At 43.4% G+C, this 19557-nt stretch overlaps 1 protein-coding gene across 6 annotated transcripts in view; it reads right to left on the bottom strand.

Moving 5' to 3' along the window:
- Positions 1-797: 797 nt before the first annotated feature.
- LOC123994887 (serine/threonine-protein kinase D3-like) overlaps positions 798-19557 on the bottom strand; it is a 53796-nt gene continuing 35036 nt past the window's right edge. For all 6 annotated transcript variants that reach the window (XM_046297958.1, XM_046297960.1, XM_046297961.1 and 3 more), the window contains 9 exons: positions 18435-18711; positions 9409-9461; positions 9181-9253; positions 8579-8685; positions 7978-8139; positions 7694-7792; positions 7244-7511; positions 4699-4784; positions 798-4466 (listed from right to left, as the gene is read on the bottom strand). In XM_046297958.1, the coding sequence (XP_046153914.1) occupies positions 4293-4466; positions 4699-4784; positions 7244-7511; positions 7694-7792; positions 7978-8139; positions 8579-8685; positions 9181-9253; positions 9409-9461; positions 18435-18711 (1299 nt within the window). In that variant the 3' untranslated portion in view covers positions 798-4292. The remainder of the gene's footprint in view (positions 4467-4698; positions 4785-7243; positions 7512-7693; positions 7793-7977; positions 8140-8578; positions 8686-9180; positions 9254-9408; positions 9462-18434; positions 18712-19557) is intronic.

Below are 19557 nucleotides of genomic sequence, written 5' to 3'. Positions count from 1 at the left end.
TCTGGGAATCACATAATGCACAGAGTATTTTCCTTATTTTTATGTGATCATTTGATTAAGACTGAAAATATTTATGGTATTTAATCCAGTATATTTATACTTGGAAGGAACGTGTCGATTTCTGAGAAAGGCAACAGACATTTTTTTTGTTTTCTGGGGCCTTCTGTAGGCCTCAACATGTGGTGCTATCATTACACAGCACTAGTTAGCCATTTATTTTCTTCCCCAGCCACAAATGGCTCTGTTCATCTAACATATGGCACAATGAAATGTGACAGGCTCCACTGGCACTCTGTGACATTTGGTTTTAATTACACAGATTAGAGCCATAAAAAAAGAGCACCCAGTTCTTATGTTTCCAAATGGTACCCTATATAGTGCACTATGTGCCATTAAGAGCATGAATGGCCAAGACAAAGGATTTAAGTGCCTTTGAATAGGGTATGTATGGTAGTAGGTGCCAGATGCACCGGTTTGTGTCAAGAACTGCAAAGATGCTGTTTTTTTCATCGTCAACAGTTTCCCATGTGTATCAAGTATGGTTCACCACCCAAAGGACATCCAGCCAACTTGACACAACTGTGAGAAGTATTGGAGTGAACATGGGCCAGCATCCCTGTGGAACACTTTCGACACCTTGTAGAGCCCATGCCCTGACTAATTAAGGCTGTTCTGAGTGCAACTGAATATTAGGAAGGTGTTATTAATGTCTTCAACACTGTGTAATCTTACATAACTAAAAAAAATTAGGACCAAATGTAAACGAGCTGCAAATGAAATGAGTACATTCTCTGCAGTACTTTCCGAGAAAATGTTTTATTAGATATGTCAATATTGAAATAAAGAAAAAACTGACATCTGCCAATCCAGTGGCAACACAAACTACAAATGAATCTCAGGTTTAAGTCATTACCCTTCTACATGAACTTTGTATACTGAAAATACAGTATACTGTATGGCGAAGTTCAGAACGTTGTTTCACCGTCCAAAGTGATGGGTTGGGACCGAATTTGGCTGATACCAAAGTAAGGAGAGGGAGAAGAAAACATATTGGTGTCTCACTTAAGTCACTTGGTGTTTTCACAAAAGAAAAATCTGCATTTTTTTTGGCCCGGCGCACAGTTTCACAGTCAATTAATTCTGCATTCATTCTTTTTACTCGTTTACTGTATGTTTTAACTGGGTATCCTGCGGTGAGCATGACAAGTCCCTACTATTTTATTTCTGATGGATTTGTATGTTATTAAGGCCATCACTCAATGAGACATGGTCAATTCGTGATTTAGGTTGGGATGGGAAAACACTCTAAACACCAGAGAAAATGTAACACGCACTCACACGGTATTGAAGGCATGGTAAGCCACGTTCCTCTTCTTCTCTCTATGACACATTTAGGATTTCTCTCTTCAGCAGGCATGGTAAGCCATGTCCCTCTTCTCTCTATGACACATTTAGGATTTCTCTCTTCAGCAAACATGTTGCATTCATTGTATTATTACAGAGTACGGAGTAAATGTCTCTGCTGCTTTCTCTGAATCCTCCCATGCTTTCACTGTGCTCAGACGTTTGGCTACATCCCAAATGGTGCTCTATTCCCTATATAGGGAATAGCTCTGGTCAGAATTAGTGCACTGTATAGGGAATAGGGTGCCATTTGGGATGCATCCGTGGTGAATCTGCTGGACTACTTGGCTCTGCAGCCCTCTCACCGGAGTACAGCAGTAGTTCTGGCCTTGGGTGGACCCAGTCAATCATACATACACAAAAGGACAAAGGACATAAGGAACAACAAGGTATTGGTCATGTAATGAAACAAGGAAGGGAAAGACATAAGGCAAAGCTTTGAGAAGGCCCATCAGTTCTTGAACAAAAATCATACATTTGGTACTTGAAAAACATTTATCAACTATCTTTACTTCATTAAAAAATATAACATTTGTAAGCTAACGGTATGGCTGAGAGCAGAGAGTTAATATCTACAATTTCCTAGGCTTGGTTATCATTGAGCAATCATATCAATGTTTTTCTGACACTTAGCACTGTACTCCATTTAGATGACATCCAGAATGTTCGTAGTTGTATATATTTTTTAAAAAAAGGGTAGAATCCTAAAAATAGAATTACTTCTATTAATTATATTTCTACGGGTAGAATTCTCAGGCTTGAGTTAGCTTCATTTTTTATTATCTGGCATTTTTCTAAGGAGGGATGATAAGACCGTGTGGAGCAGCTGCTGATTGGTTCACAACATCATTCAAGGCATCCAATAAGGGAGCCAGAGATTACAGTTACCTAAAAGTGCAAAAAAACATCTCACCGAATAAGCAAAATAAATATATATGTGGTCAGTGACCAGTTTATAAGGTACACCCATCTAGTACCGGGTCGGACCACCTTTGTCTCCAGAACAGCCTGAATTGTTTGGGAAATGAAAACGTTGCTCAATTGGTAACAAGGGATCTAACGTGTGCCTCGTTACCAATTGAGCAGCCTCTACTGTTGACACCAGACTGGATGGGCCTATGGTCTCATGCTTTTTACGCCAAATCCTGACTCTGCAATCCACATGACGAAACAGGAACCGGGATTTGTTGGATGTTTTTCCACTCCTCAATTGTCCAGTGTTGGTGATCGCGTGCCCACTGAAGCCACTTCTTATTGTTTTTACCTGATAGGAGTGAAACCCGGTGAGGTCGTCTGCTGTAATAGCCCATCCGTGACAAGGACAGACGTGTTGTGCGTTCCGAGATGCCGTTCTGCACACCACTGTTTGTACTGCACCGTTATTTGCCTCTTCATGGCCCGCCTGTTAGCTTGCACGATTCTTGCCATTCTCCTTCAAGCGCTCATCAACGAGCTGTTTTCGCCTACAGGACTATTGCTGGCTAGATGTTTTTCGTTTACCGTTCTCAGTAAACCCCAGACACTGTCGTGCGTGAAAAGCCCAGGAGAACGGACGTTTCTGAGATACCGGAACAGGCGTGCCAGGCACCGACAATCATACCCCACTCAAAGTTGCTTAGGTCACTCGTCTTACCCATTCTAACGTTTAAGCGAATAGTAACTGAATGTCTCGATGCCTGTCTACCTGCTTTATATAGCAAGTCACGGCCACGTGACTCACTGTCTGTAGGAGCGAACCATTTTTGTGAACGGGATGGTGTAGCTAATAAACTAGCCACTGAGTGAATATCCACGACATTAGCATATTTTGTATTAAAAGGATACTACAGGAGATTGGCAATTAAGCCCTTTATCTACTTCCCCTGTCAGATTAACTCGTGGGTACCATTTTTATGTCTCTGCGTGCAGTTTGAAGGAAGTTGCTAACTACTGTTAGTGCAATTGCTAACTAGCGTTAGCGCAATGACTGGGAGTCTATGGTAACTGCTAGCATGCTAGTAGATTCCATAGACTACCAGGCATATCCCGCTAACGCTAGTTAGCATTGGCTTGCGAAAATACCTCTTACTTCCTTCATGCTTGATGAAGAGACATAAAAATGGTACCCACGAGATCATCTGACTCTTGGGAAGGAAAGTACTTAATTGCAAAAATCCCAAAGTATCCCTTTAAGTGTTCCAGTTCAATAGCATTACATAAAACCAATAGAAAGAAAGTTTTTCCAAAATTAGCACTCTCATGGTAAACTAACAATTGAATGTAGTCGTGACGAGATTTCAAATACACATGTTAAACTAACAACATTAAAACAATATGCTATTGAAGCTGAAAAGCTTGACTGTTTCTCGGTCTCCAGGATTTGGTCTAAAGTAACCATATTTTATAGAAACCCCTTTTCTGGGTTGAAAGGCAGTGCAAATGTTTATTACTGTTGCTGGGGGAATCCCTATCTAACCAACCCACAAAGGTAATGTATGTCTTTCAGGCTCATGAGACACACTGTATATTATGGCTTGTAGAGAAGGCAGCCGGCGGAGAAAGAAGCCATGTCTCTGGAATGTGATGAAAACAAAACAACCTAAAGATACTCGATCATCACCCCCTCCCTCACAACACCATCGTGTGTTCCCATGTCATGGTACTGTACCACCCCACTGCTGCCTGTCCACTGCATCGCCTCCTGTCTGTTCCATGTAGTAGTGCACGATTACACCTTCATACCCATACATGTAGGCTAATATATGCATCTCTGCCTGTTTAAGCTTACAGTCTCAGCCAGGAGTGGCAGGTTCCAGGGACCCAAGCACTAGCCATGAGACTCCGAGTCCCAGGATGCCCTGTGAACTCCTCCTGAAACACGTGCATCCTGCAGGCAGTCCTCCCGGCCACTAGGGGTCCTCCTCCATGTCGTCCAGATTGGGTGCCATGATGAAGTGCTTGGGGTAGTGCAGGCTTCTCTCGTCGGCGTACTCCTCCCAGCGGGTGTCGTCACTCTCGTGGGTGATGTAGCGCTCCCCTCTGCGTGTCTCAAACTCCCGGAGGTCCAGCCACGTCTGATAATCCTGGAGAAGGGATGGGAAGCGTATAGGTTAAGTGTATTGTCATTAGCAAACTGCAAGAAGAAGCCTAGGAGAAGTAGCTTATCATAGATCCTTAGACGGAGTGAGTCCTTTTTATATATTTTTTATAACAGAGTGAACTGTGAACACCATAGAGATGTGTTGCATTTAAATGATGTGACGGACATGGTGTGACTGAAGGTAGCTCCTCCTAGTCAATGTCCAGGTGTGTTACCTGGAGCCAGGGGTGACTGAGAGACTTGTCCACACTGTAGCGCTTCCTCATCTTCACCTGGAGGAGGTTGTTGATCAGGTCTGTGGCTGTGAGTAGATGGACAAACATGCACAACATCAACATGAGAAACAAGGGAGATCTACATTTCCATCCAGCACAAGCTCTTCCCAGTCTGGCCACTCCAGACAAGTGCTAGATTTTATACACCTGTCAGCAACGGGTGTGGCTGAAATTTGAAGGGGTGTCCATATACTTTTGTATATACAGTGGGGCAAAAAAGTATTTAGTCAGCCACCAATTGTGCAAGTTCTCCCACTTAAAAAGATGAGAGAGGCCTGTAATTTTCATCATAGGTACACTTCAACTATGACAGACAAAATTAGGAGAAAAAAAACCCAGAAAATCAAATTTTAGGATTTTTAATGAATTGTTTTGCAAATTATGGTGGAAAATAAGTATTTGTTCACCTACAAACAAGCAAGATTTCTGGCTCTCACAGACATGTAACTTCTTCCTTAAGAGGCTCCTCTGTCCTCCACTCGTTACCTGTATTAATAGTACCTGTTTGAACTTGTTATCATTATAAAAGACACCTGTCCACAACCTCAAACAGTCACACTCCAAACTCCACTATGGCCAAGACCAAAGAGCTGTCAAAGGACATCAGAAACAAAATTGTAGACCTGCACCAGGCTGGGAAGACTGAATCTGCAATAGGTACGCAGCTTGGTTTGAAGAAATCAACTGTGGGAGCAATTATTAGGAAATGGAAGACATACAAGACCACTGATAATCTCCCTCGATCTGGGGCTCCACGCAAGATCTCACCCCGTGGGGTCAAAATGATCACAAGAACGGTGAGCAAAAATCCCAGAACCACACGGGGGGACCTATTGAATGACCTGCAGAGAGCTTGGACCAAAGTAACAAAGCCTACCATCAGTAACACACTACGCCGCCAGGGACTCAAATCCTGCAGTGCCAGACATGTCCACCTGCTTAAGCCAGTACATGTCCAGGCCCATCTGAAGTTTGCTAGAGAGCATTTGGATGATCCAGAAGAAGATTGGGAGAATCTCATATGGTCAGATGAAACCAAAATATAACTTTTTTGGTAAAAACTCAACTCGTCGTGTTTGGAGGACAAAGAATGCTGAGTTGCATCCAAAGAACACCATACCTACTGTGAAGCATGGGGGTGGAAACATCATGCTTTGGGGCTGTTTTTCTGCAAAGGGACCAGGACGACTGATCCGTGTAAAGGAAAGAATGAATGGGGCCATGTATCGTGAGATTTTGAGTGAAAACCTCCTTCCATCAGCAAGGGCATTGAAGATGAAACGTGGCTGGGTCTTTCAGCATGACAATGATCCCAAACACACTGCCCGGGCAACGAAGGAGGGGCTGCATAAGAAGCATTTCAAGGTCCTGGAGTGGCCTAGCCAGTCTCCAGATCTCAACCCCATAGAAAATCTTTGGAGGGAGTTGAACGTCCTTGTTGCCCAGCAACAGCCCCAAAACATCACTGCTCTAGAGGAGATCTGCATGGAGGAATGGGCCAAAATACCAGCAACAGTGTGTGAAAACCTTGTGAAGACTTACAGAAAATGTTTGACCTCTGTCATTGCCAACAAAGGGTATATAACAAAGTATTGAGATAAACTTTTGTTATTGACCAAATACTTATTTTCCACCATAATTTGCAAATAAATTCAAGAAAAATCCTACAATGTGATTTTCTGGATTTTTTGTTGAAGTGTACCTATGATGACAATTACAGGCCTCTCTCATCTTTTTAAGTGGGAGAACTTGCACAATTGGTGGCTGACTAAATACTTTTTTCCCCCACTGTATAGTGTACATGGCTACCTCTAGGTTGAGTCAATTCGGACTACACAAATATTACGCTATTATCAGTCTCAAAGTAACCAAGAAAGTTCCAAAGACACTTCCAAAGAGTTGAGCAGTAGGCTTCTTTTTCTGAGGGGAGAGACTGAAAAAGACCACACTGAGAAAGGTGAAGACCAACCACAGCGACCCTGGGAAACAGAAACTAAGGCGGTCTACTGGTCAACCCAATAGGAACACACGCCACATCCCAAATGGCACCCTTTTCCATTTACGGTGCACTACTTTTGACCAGAGCCCTATGGGCCTTATAGGGTGCCATTTGGGATGGAGCCACAGTCTAGTTTTGACCAGGAGTAAACCCCAAGAGATCACACTGTAAGTACACTGAGTGAGTCAACAGTGTATTTATCCCGTAATGGCCAATTACTTGGTGATTACAGGGTTGGTGACTGTAAAAAGCGCCAGTGCATGACTATTGTCTAGAATCTACTTATAAAGCTAGAGTGCTATAGATGGCTCTCAAAATAAATGATCCATAATAGCAAAATTGGACATGTTGTAAAGAAGGGAAAAAACATGTATTTTTGATCATTTAAAAAAAACAGTGCGTCCTCAATGACACCGTATTGGATATATTGTGCACTATAAAGGGAATACAGTGCCATTTGGGATGCACACACCCACTCGCTCTTACCCTCTCCAGAGATGTCCTTCCAGGGGTTGGGAGGGTACATGAAGGCAGCGTTGTGGATCTGGTCGTTGATGTCCTCGTCCTCGTTGAAGGGGAAGGTCCCGCTGAGGCTGACGTAAACAATCACGCCCACCGACCACATGTCCAGGGAACGGTTGTAGCCTTTACTGCGTAGGACCTCAGGCGCCAAGTAGGCGGGCGTGCCCACCACGGAACGCCTGAACGACTTCTCGCCGATGATGCGAGCGAAGCCGAAGTCACAAAGCTTCACCTATAGGAACACACATAGGAACCAAGGTCATCCTTGTGCTGCCATTCCTTATGGGTAAGTTCCATTTTGAATGCTTTAGTAAGCAAAGTAATTATAAGTAATTGATCTGGTTAAATAAATCAAAATCACAATGAGCCCAATAGCCCAGTCTGCTTGTTGTGGTGGACAGCTCATGTACTCACCTGAGGGAAAGGCTCTGCGGAAGCCAGCAGAACATTCTCAGGCTTCAGGTCACAGTGAACGATGTTCTTAAAATGGAGATGCCTCAAAGCCACCAGGATCTGTGGGTCAGGAAGCACATGGGAAGACTTACTATTGGCTGAGCTGTGGTACTTGTCATTACAGTGGCTTACCAGTATTGTGTAATTATCTCTAGGGTACAGGAACAATTACACAGTAATAAAAACACTTTGCGTAAAGTGTTACTGTGGTTCATTAGTATAAATGATATTTTTCTGTAACTGACCTGTGTGACTAGGAACTTGGTGAGACGCTCAGGGAGCTTGCTCTTCTCACTGGACAAGATCATCTCCAGCATGTCGCCATGGAGCTTCTCCATGACAACAAAGACCCGCTCGGGAGTCTCGAACATGCACTCCAGGTTGACGATCCCAGGATGGTGAAGGTTCTGACAGGCAAGGAGACAGGGATTTAATTCAATTCAAAATGTAATATTTATCCCTGACATGCAATTAGGGAGAAGGAGATCTAAGATATACCGAAACGTGTTCTCTATGTGCTTGGTGACAGATGACCTCCACTATACATAGGATAGTGCTGCACTCACATTAGATGTTTTTTTTTTATATTCAACTAACAACACACTCCACAAATGGAGATATGTATATACCAGGGTCCACAGACGCACTTTGAAATCAGACAAAGTACATCATTTCTTCAGAATAGCTCTTCAAGGGTCTAACCCGGGACTCCAAACTGGATCTCTACGTTTTACTAATGTTCTTCAGTGAAACTATAGCGAAACGTAGCTAACAAGATTCAGATTCCCAGGCTATCGGGGTCTAGACTGGCTGTGAAAGAGCCAGGCTTCGCAGTCCTTTGTCTACCTGGAGAATAGCCACCTCGTTCCTCAGCTGGCTCTCCTGTTTGGTAGGGAACCTCATCTTGTCGATGATTTTGATGGCCACATCTCTCCCAGTCTTTCTGTGTTTACCTAAGCATGGACATTACAAAGATAAATTACAGGCTACTCCCTGCAGACTGTTGCAAATGAACTGTCTGTATTTCTTCCTCTGTCTCCAACTATAGAATAGACCGACGGCGAGGAATTCCACTAATAAAAGTTTATTTGCAAAGCATACAAAGAAAAACAAGCTAGTAGCCTCCCTCTCCCTGTGAATTAAAGCCACTATAAAGAGAAGAAAACATGGCTGGATGGATGTACATGAAGCCAAAGGGAAGGGAACTCTGCTGCTACCACGCTCTACAACCAAGGTGCATGAATTGAGGAGCAAACTGAAGTGAAGAGGAAATTCAGAAACTCTAAGGAAGACTGTGGAAGTTGATTAAAAAATAGCTTTGTTACTGTTAAAAGCAAAAAAAATAAGCTCTTTTCAACTTCCACGGCCCTGAAGAGTTGCTGAATTTCCTTCCCACTTCACAATGTACATAAAGCCAATGGAACTACTGTAGAGTCAGTCTGACTTACCTCCATACACAATCCCAAACTGGCCCGACCCCAGGACCTCATCAGCAAAGATCTGGTAGACTGAACTGATGTCCTAAAAAAAAAGATTAAAAACATATTTCACTAAACAGACAATCCATCTAACATTTTGCAGACATTTTTAAATATTCCTAAATCACTCAGTTATCAGGAATGCTTGTGGAGCTGTTGCTATACATATCTAATATGCGGTATTTGATATACACTTACCACATTCTCTGTGATCTGTGAGTTAGACACTGATATGCTGATTGAAAGGTCCTCTGAAGAGACAAGAACAATATTCTGTGAGGCTTTGGAAACAGTAAATGATCAAGCTCTATTTGAAGCAGGTCCAAGGAAAGGAAACATGATTATATTCTTAATTGTCAAAAGCTTGGACACACCTACTCATTCCAGGGGTTTTCTTTGTAGAATAATAGTGAAGACATCCAAACAACGAAATAACACATATGGAATCATGTAGTTACCAAGAAAGTGTTAAACAAATCTAAATATATTTTATGTTTGAGATTCTTCAAAGTATCCACAATTTGACTTAATGACAGGTTGGCATTCTCTCAACCAGCTTCATGAGGTAGTCACCTGGAATGCATTTCATTTAACAGGTGTGCCTAGTTAAAAGTTCATTAAAAAAAAAATGATTTCCTTCTTAATGTTTTTGAGTTGTGACAAGGTCTGGAGTGGTATACAGACGATAGCCCTAAGACCAAGTCCATATCAAATAAGCAAAGAGAAATGACAGTACATCATGACTTTAAGGCATGAAGGTCAGTCAATCAGGACAATTTCAAGATCTTTGAAAGTTTCTTCAAGTGCAGTCGCGAAAAACATCATGCTCTATGATGAAATTGGCTGTCATGAGGACTGCCACAGGAAAGGAAGACCCAGAGTTACCTCTGCTGCAAAGGATACGTTCATTTGAGTTACCAGCCTCAGAAATTGCAGCCCAAATAAATGCTTCACAGAGTTCAAGTAACAGACACATCTCAACATCAACTGTTCTGAGGAGACTGTGTGAATCAGGCCTTCATCGTCAAATTTAGTGCAAAGAAACCATTACAAAAGCAAACCAATAATAAAACAAACACGAGCAATGGACATTAGACCAGTGGAAATCTGTCCTTTGGTCTGATGAGTCCAAATTTGAGATTTCTGGTTCCAACCGCCATGTCTTGGTGAGACGCAGAGTAGGATGATCTCCGCATGTGTGGTTCCCACCGTGAAGCATGGAGGAGGAGATGTGATGGTGTGGGGGTGCTTTGCTGGTGACACTCTGTGATTTATTTAGAATTCAAGGCACAATTAACCAGCATGGCTACCACAGCATTCTGCAGCGATACGCCATCCCATCTGGTTTGCAGTTATTTTTCAACAGGACAATGACCCAACACACCTCTAGGCTGTGTAAGGGCAATTTGACAAAGAAGGAGTAATGGAGTGCTGCACCAGATGACCTGGCCTCCACAATCACCCGACCTCAACCCAATTGATATGGTTTGGGATGAGTTGGACCGCAGAGTGAAGGAAAAGCAGCCAACAAGTGCTCAGCATAAGTGGGAACTCCTTCAAAACTGTTGGAAAAGCATTCCAGTTGAAGCTGGTTGAGAGAATGCCAAGCATGTGCAAAGCTGTCATCAAGGCAAACGGTGGCCACTTTGAAGAAACTAAAATATTAAATATATTTTTATTTGTTTTAACCCATTTTTGGTTAACGTGATTCCATTTGTGTTATTTCATAGTTTTGATGTCTTCACTATTATTCTACAATGTATAAAATAGTAAAAATAAATAAAAACCCTTGAGTAGGTGTGTCCAAACTTTTGACTGGTACTGTATATTTAAAGTAGATATGATGCTTAACTATTCAAGCTAAAGCAAGCTCACACATTTTCTTCAGAAAATGTCCCTTTTGTAGTATACAGTACATTCGGAAAGTATTGAGACCCCTTGACTTTTTCCACATTTTGTTATGTTAAACCTCAAAAATTGATTAAATTGATTGAATTGTTTCCCCTCTATCAATCTACACAACAATAACCCATAATGACAAATATATATTTTTTTTTGTCTATTAAAAATAAAAAACGGAAATCACATTTGCATAAGTATTCAGACCCTTTACTGAGTACTTTGTTGAAGCAACTTTGGCAGCATTTACAGCCTTACAGCTTCTTGGGTATGACGCTACAAGCTTGGCACACCTGTATTTGGGAAGATCCTCTCAAACTCTGTTAGATTGAATGGGGAGCGTTGCTGCACAGCTATTTTCAGGTCTCCCCAGAGATGTTAGATCGGGTTCAAGTTCGGGCTCTGGCTGGGCCACTTAAGGACATTCAGAGACTTGTCCCGAAGCCACTCATGCGCTGTCTTGGCTGTGTGCTTAGGGCCCTTGTCCTGTTGGAAGGTGAACCTTCACCCAGCCTGAGGTCCTGAGTGCATAGGAGAAGGTTTTCATCAAGGATCTCTCTGTACTTTGCTCCGTTCATCTTCCCCTTGATCCTGACTAGTCTCCCAGTCCCTGAAAAACCTCCCCACAGCATGATGCTTCCACCACCATGCTTCACCGTAAGGATGGTGCCAGGTTTCCTTTAGACGGGACGCTTTGCATTTAGGCTAAAGAGTTCAATCTTGTTTTCATCAAAGCAGAGAATCTTGTTTCTCATGGTCTGAGAGTCCTTTAGGGCCTTTTTGGCAAACTCCAAGCGGGCTGTCACAATCCTGTCTCGGAGCTCTTTGGACAATTCCTTCAACCTCATGGCTTAGTTTTTGCTCTGACATGCACTGTCATGTCCAATCAATTGAATTTACCACCGGTGGACTCCAATCAAATTGTAGAAACATCTCAAGGATGATCAATGGAATCAGGATGCATCTGAACTCAATTTCAAAGGGTCTGAATACTTATGTAAATAAGGTATTTCTATCTTTTATTTTTAATAAATGAGAAAACATTTCTAAAAACCTGTTTTCACTTTGTCATTATGGGGTATTGTGTGTGGATTGATGAGGATTTTATTTTATTTGATCCATTTTAGAATATGGCTTAAAAAAATGTAAATGTGGAAAAAGGGAAGGGGTCTGAATACTTTCCAAATGCACTGTATATTATTATATGCTGTATGTAAAGAATAAGTAAATCTATTTAGGTGAATGCCCAAAGCCTGTACTTTCAGTACATTTCCATTGGAGTTTCCATTGGTTCTGAACTCGGACTGATCTATACCAGCAGTCCGGTCCCAGAAGTGGGCCACCAAATACCAATCAGCTGGGTCACCCAAAGACTGGGCTTATGTAACACAATCCATAGAAATATATCAAGCTGTCTGCACTGAATGCACAGGCCAGTGGAACAAAGGTGGCGTCCCAAATGGCACCCTATTCCCTATGTAGTGCACTACTTTGTAACTGAGTCACTATATTTTGGGAATATGTGCCATTTGGGACACAAGCAAAATGTTGATGCAAAATTGAACCCAAAGACCTCGACCAATAGAAACTATGTTTTAATTGGGCTTGAGGTAGGCCACTAGTTTGAACCCGTGAGAATAGGTAACCATCAAATAACCAAAGATCGTTAAGGGACAGATAGAAATTCACAGGGGGGAGGGGTGGTCCAAAATAGGTGAGGGTTGTCAAACTTATTTTTTTTTGCTTTGGGGAGGGTTGTCTGGTTTTTTATTGGGCACAGGGGAGGTTAGCGTGGTTTTTCCCTGGTTTACATTCGCTCCTCTGCTCGCATTTTCTCTATAAACAATGGCTTGACTTAGCGAAATGCTTGTGCTTCTAGTTCCGACAGTGTAGCAATATCTAATAGGTATTATCTAACAATTTCACAACATTTACCCAATACACACAAATCTAAGTAAAGGAACGGAATTAAGAATACATAAATAAGTGGACGAGCAATCTCACAGCGGCATAGACTAATATACAGTAGAATAGCATAGAATGCAGTATATAAGGTTGAAGTCAGAAGTTTACATACACTTAGGTTGAAGTCATTAAAACTCATTTTTCAACCGCTCCACAAATGTCTTGTTAACAAACTCTAGTTTTGGCAAGTCGGTTAGGGCCTCTACTTTGTGCATGACTCAAGTAATTTTTTCAACAATTGTTTACAGACAGATTATTTCACTTATAAATCGCTGTATCACAATTCCAGTGGGTCAGAGTCTGAAGTTTACATATACTAAGTTGACTGTGCCTTTAAACAGCTTGGAAATTTTCAGAAAATGATGTCATGGCTTTAGAAGCCTCTGATAGGCTAATTGACATCATTTGAGACAATTGGAGATGTACCTGTGGATGTATTTCAAGGCCTACCTTCAAACTCAGTGCTTCTTTGCTTGACATCATGGGAAAATCAAAAGGTATCAGCCAAGGTCTACAAAAAATTATAGACCTCCACAAGTCTGGATCATCCTTCGGAGCAATTTCCAAATGCCTGAAGGTTCCACGTTCATCGGTACAAACAATAGTACAAAAGTATAAACACCATGGGACCACGCAGCTGTCATACCGCTCAGGAAGGAGACGCATTCTGTCTCCTAGAGATGAATGTACTTTGGGGAGACAACTGCAAATCAATCCCAGAACAACAACAAAAGACCTTGTGAAGATGCTGGAGGAAACAGGTACAAAAGTATCTATATCCACAGTAAAACGAGTCCAATATCAACATAACCTGAAAGGCTGCTCAGCAAGGAAGAAGCCACTGCTCCAAAACCACCATAAAAAAGCCAGACTACGGTTTGCAACTGCACATGGTGACAAAGATTGTACTTTTTGGATAAATGTCCTCTGGTCTGATGAAACAAAAAAAGGACTGTTTGGCCATAATGATCATCGTTATGTTTGGAGGAAAAAGGGGGAGGCTTGCAAGCCGAAGAACACCATCTCAACCCGTGAAGCACGGGGGTGGCAGCATCATGTTGTGGGGGTCCTTTGCTGCAGGAGGGACTGGTGCACTTCACAAAATAGATGGCATCAAGAGGGAGGAAAATGATGTGGATATATTGAAGCAACATCTCAAGACATCAGTCAGGAAATTAAAGCTTGGTCGCAAATGGTTCTTCCAAATGGACAATGACCCCAAGCATACTTCCAAAGTTGTGGCAAGGACAACAAAGTCAAGGTATTGGAGTGGCCATCACAAAGCCCTGACCTCAATCCTATAGAAGATTTGTGGGTAGAACTGAAAAAGCGTGTGTGAGTAAGGAGGCCTACAAACCTGACGCAGTTACACCAGCTTTGTCAGGAGGAATGGGCCAAAATTCACCCAACTTATTGTGGGAAGCTTGTGGAAGGCTACACAAAATGTTTGACCCAATTTAAACAATTTAAAGGCAATGCTACCAAATACTAATTGAGTGTATGTAAACTTCTGACCCACTGGGGATGTGATGAAAGAAATAAAAGCTGAAATAAATCATTCTCTCTACTATTATTCTGACATTTCACATTCTTAAAATAAAGTGGTGATCCTAACTGACCTAAAACAGAGAATTTATATTAGGATGATTTTTTACATTTTTTATTTCACCTCTATTTAACCAGGTAGGCTAGTTGAGAACAAGTTCTCATTTACAACTGTGACCTGGCCAAGATAAAGCATAGCAGTGTGAACAGACAACACAGAGTTACACATGGAGTAAACAATTAACAAGTCAATAACACAGTAGAAAAAAAAAAAAAAAATAGAGTCTATATACATTGTGTGCAAAAGGCATGAGGAGGTAGGCGAATAATTACAATTTTGCAATTTAACACTGGAGTGATAAATGATCAGATGGTCATGTACAGGTAGAGATACTGGTGTGCAAAAGAGCAGAAAAGTAAATAAATATAAACATTATGGGGATGAGGTAGGTAAATTGGGTGGGCTATTTACCGATTAGACTATGTACAGCTGCAGCGATCGGTTAGCTGCTCAGATAGCAGATGTTTGAAGTTGGTGAGGGAGATAAAAGTCTCCAACTTCAGCAATTTTTGCAATTTGTTCCAGTCACAGGCAGCAGAGAACTGGAACGAAAGGCGGCCAAATGAGGTGTTGGCTTTAGGGATGATCAGTGAGATACACCTGCTGGAGCGCGTGCTACGGGTGGGTGTTGCCATCGTGACCAGTGAACTGAGATAAAGCGGAGCATGGACTTGTAGATGACCTGGAGCCAGTGGGTCTGGCGACGAATATGTAGCGAGGGCCAGCCGACTAGAGCATACAGGTCGCAGTGGTGGGTGGTATAAGGTGCTTTAGTAACAAAACGGATGGCACTGTGATAAACTGCATCCAGTTTGCTGAGTAGAGTATTGGAAGCTATTTTGTAGATGACATCGCCAAAGTCGAGGATCGGTAGGATAGTCAGTTTTACTAGGGTAAGTTTGGCGGCGTGAGTGAAGGAGGCTTTGTTGCGGAATAGAAAGCCGACTCTAGATTTGATTTTAGATTGGAGATGTTTGATATGAGTCTGGAAGGAGAGTTTACAGTCTAGCCAGACACCTAGGTACTTATAGATGTCCACATATTTTAGATCGGAACCATCCAGGGTGGTGATGCTAGTCGGGCGTGCGGGTGCAGGCAGCGAACGGTTGAAAAGCATGCATTTGGTTATACTAGCATTTAAGAGCAGTTGGAGGCCACGGAAGGAGTGTTGTATGGCGTTGAAGCTCGTTTGGAGGTTAGATAGCACAGTGTCCAAGGAAGGGCCGGAAGTATACAGAAGGGTGTCGTCTGCGTAGAAGTGGATCAGGGAATCGCCCGCAGCAAGAGCAACATCATTGATATATACAGAGAAAGGAGTCGGCCCGAGAACTGAACCCTAGAGTCAATAGGCAGTGTCTCGGGTGGTTGTTGTCCTTGATGATATTTTCGACCTTCCTGTGACTTTGGGTGCTGTAGATGTCCTGGAGGGCAGGTAGTTTGCCCCCGGTGATGCGTTGTGTGGACCGCACCACCCTCTGGAGAGCCCTGCGGTTGTGGGTGGTGCAGTTGCCGTATCAGGCGGTGAACAGCCCAACAGGATGCTCTCAATGGTGCATCTGTAAACACTTGTGAGAGTTTTTTAGGTGACAGGCCAAATGCCTTCAGCCTCCTGAGGTTGAAGAGGCACTGTTGCGTCTTCTTCACCACACTGTCTGTGTGGGTGGACTATTTAAGTTTGTCAGTGATGTGTACGCTGAGGAACTTAAAACTTTCCACCTTCTCCACTGCCGTCCCATCGATGTGGATGGGGGGTGGGGGGATGCTCGCTCTGCTGTTTCCTGAAGTCCACAATCATCTCCTTTGTTTTGTTGACATTTGGAGATTGTCAAGCCAAGGCTTCGATACTGGGTAAGCCTACAAGGTAGAGGGTGATGCGTTTTCTGTTTGTCGAGATTGATATAGTCCATTTATTCTGGGGTTGAAAACGCAAACCATGATATTGAAGTTCCCAAAGTTGGTATGCTTTGTTTATTGGTTGTGGTGCATTGGCACAGAAAGCTATTGGTGGATTTTTTTGGGCATATATTTCATATAATTATAAATATGGTATCAAAATGTCGAAAATCTGATTTCCCCCTAGTTGATCATTGTCTGCAGCCGGCTCGAAATGTAGTGTTATGAAATATACAGGGAGAGTGAGCCTGTACGTGGTGGTCGGCAAACCCTCAACCTTGTGGCCCGTAGCCCTGCGTGGCATCAACTTTGCCACTTCAGCATGCTTTTGTGACAAAATCAATATCCAAGTTTATTTATTTATCCAGGCAAGTGAGTTAAGAACAAATTCTTATTTTCAAGGACGGCCTAGGAACAGTGGGTTAACTGCCTGTTCAGGGGCAGAATGACAGATTTGTACCTTGTCAGCTCAGGGGTTTGAACTTGCAACCTTCCGGTTGCTAGTCCAACGCTCTAACCACAAGGTCGCTACAGTTATTGTTATTTGTGGTCGTAAACATTATTTTCAGTTAATTCTATGAGGGGGGAGGGTGATTAATTTATTTTACAGTATAAGGGAGGGTCATGTGAAGGAATTTTTTACATTGGGGAGAGGGGTGCATTTTTCTATGACATGTTGAGTTGGACCAGCCCCTCCCCCCAGCAAATGTTGATCTGTCCCTAATTGACTCACATTGTACTCCATTGTGTGACCACAAATTGTTTTGCTGAGTTGAACTCAATGACACTGAACAAAAATATAAACGCAATATAAACGCTCATGTTCCATGAGCTGAAATAAAAGATCCCAGAAAAGTTCCATACGTACAAAAAGCCTATTTCTCTCAAATGTTGTACAGAAATTAGTTGACATGCCTGTTAGTGAGTATTTCTCCTTTGCCAAGATAATCCATCCACCTGACAGGTGTGGCGTATCAAGAAGCTGATTAAACAGCATGATCATCACACAGGTGCACCTTGTGCTGGGGACAATAAAATACCACTCTAAAATGTGCAGTTTTGTCACACAACACAATGCCACAGATGTCTCAAATTTTGAGGAAGCGTGAAATTGGCATGCTGACTGCAGGAATGTCCACCAGAGCTGTTGCCAGAGAATTGAATGTTCATATCTCTACCATAACCCGCCTCCAACGTCGTTTTAGAGAATTTGGCAGTATGTCCAACCGGCAACACAACCGCAGACCACGTGTAACCACTCCAGCCCAGGACTTCCACATTCGGCTTCTTCACCTGCGGGATCATCTGAGACCAGCCACCCGAGGCAAATGGTGGTCACACCAGATACTGACTGGTTTTCTGATCCACGCCCCTACCTTTAAAAAAATAAGTATCTGTGACCAACAGATGCATATCTGTATTCCCAGTCATGTGAAATCCATAGATTAGGGCCTACTGAATTTATTTCAATTGACTGATTTCCTTATATGAACTGTAGCTCAGTTTATATTTTATTTCAGTGTATGTTGTCACTCTCTATCAATTCATTAATGGCAGGAATTTTCATGTCACTTATCACAGCCAGAGATAAATCCAAAAGGGCTCAGAAATCCTCATATCCCTTAAATCGCCTTAAAATGCCGCCATTTCATTTTCCAGTAATGGACTTTGAGCCGGCAGCGGGAGGCCACAGTGGAGTCCCTCTGTGTTTTCCAAAATACACTCAACCTCCACACACGCACACACACGCATGCACGCACGCACGCACACACACACACACGACCATTACGTGACATTACATTTCACTCATCTCCTCAGCAGATCTCAATCACATTAGCAGAAGGGTTCCCACTCTACTCACTGTGATCCTTGCCCTGTCCATGGCCAGTGCAGACGCTGGGTTGGGGAGTGACAGGCATCAGCGCCTGCCGGATGGCCTTCTCCCAGCCCTGGGCCACCTCTAGCCCCACGCCGGTGGCGGCCAGGGCAGGGTTATGGAATTGACCGCTGTTATTCTCCCCAACGTAGTAGACCATGGTGGAGGTGATGATCTCGAAGCAGTGAGGGTTGCTGCCCTGGGCCAGGCTGTGGAAGTCCTGCACCTGCTCCACCTGTAGGATCTCTGACAGCGGGATCTCCTGAGGATGGGGTCAGATGAGCAGCTCAAAGGTCACCAAAGGTCACAACGAATTGTCAGCCAATCAAACGACCCGTGAGGCTGAGGTTCCTCCAATCAGTTGCTAAAAAGTGGGTTTCCAGGAACTAATACACCTACAGCATAGGGTCCTAACTGTCCCACCTTTACTAGCTCCCCCTCTCTCCTTTCCTCTGCTATGGCCTCTCCTTACTCTCTGACAGCCTTTAAGGAATGAAGTGTGTTGGGCTTTTCATGTCCAATTTAACATTCCGCCTTCTTTCCTCTGTTGTAGCCGAGCGGGACAACACACCCACAAGGTGAAAAAAACATCTGAAAGAGAGAGAGAGGAGTGGAACTGCTCTGCTGCTGGCCAGCCAATCGTCTCTCAGTCAGCCCAGCCTGCTGCGCCCGCCTGGGCCCCTCCACGCCTCTGTCGCCAGTATCAGAAGAACTGCTTGCGGTTTTCTGAGTGCGCCACATGACAGGGCGCTCCGCCGGGCCGGGGGGAAGCAAAACGCTCCCCTGATTAAAAGGCAGGACGTGCCTCCCCAATCTGGGCACAAGGCATGCTGGCAGCCTGCCAGGCAGGGAGGGAGCAGCAGCCAGACACCACAGGGAAGCCCCCCGGTCCTGGTGCTGACTATCCGCCACAAGAGGAGCAGGCTTAGCCACAGGGCTCTCTCCTACTCCACCTCTTTCTCCCTTCCCCTCTCTTTTTACATCTCTCTCAATCCCTTTCACTCCATCTCTCGCTTTTCCCATCTTACTTAGTACCTCTCTCTCTACCTCTCTCTCACTACCTCTCTCTCTACCTCTCTCACTACTCTCTCTCTCTCTCTCTCTACCT

Source organism: Oncorhynchus gorbuscha, linkage group LG14, assembly GCF_021184085.1.
Source record: "Oncorhynchus gorbuscha isolate QuinsamMale2020 ecotype Even-year linkage group LG14, OgorEven_v1.0, whole genome shotgun sequence".
Classification (NCBI taxonomy): domain Eukaryota; kingdom Metazoa; phylum Chordata; class Actinopteri; order Salmoniformes; family Salmonidae; genus Oncorhynchus; species Oncorhynchus gorbuscha.
Note: the sequence above shows the minus strand (reverse complement) of the source record. Positions and strands in the feature narration are given on the sequence as shown.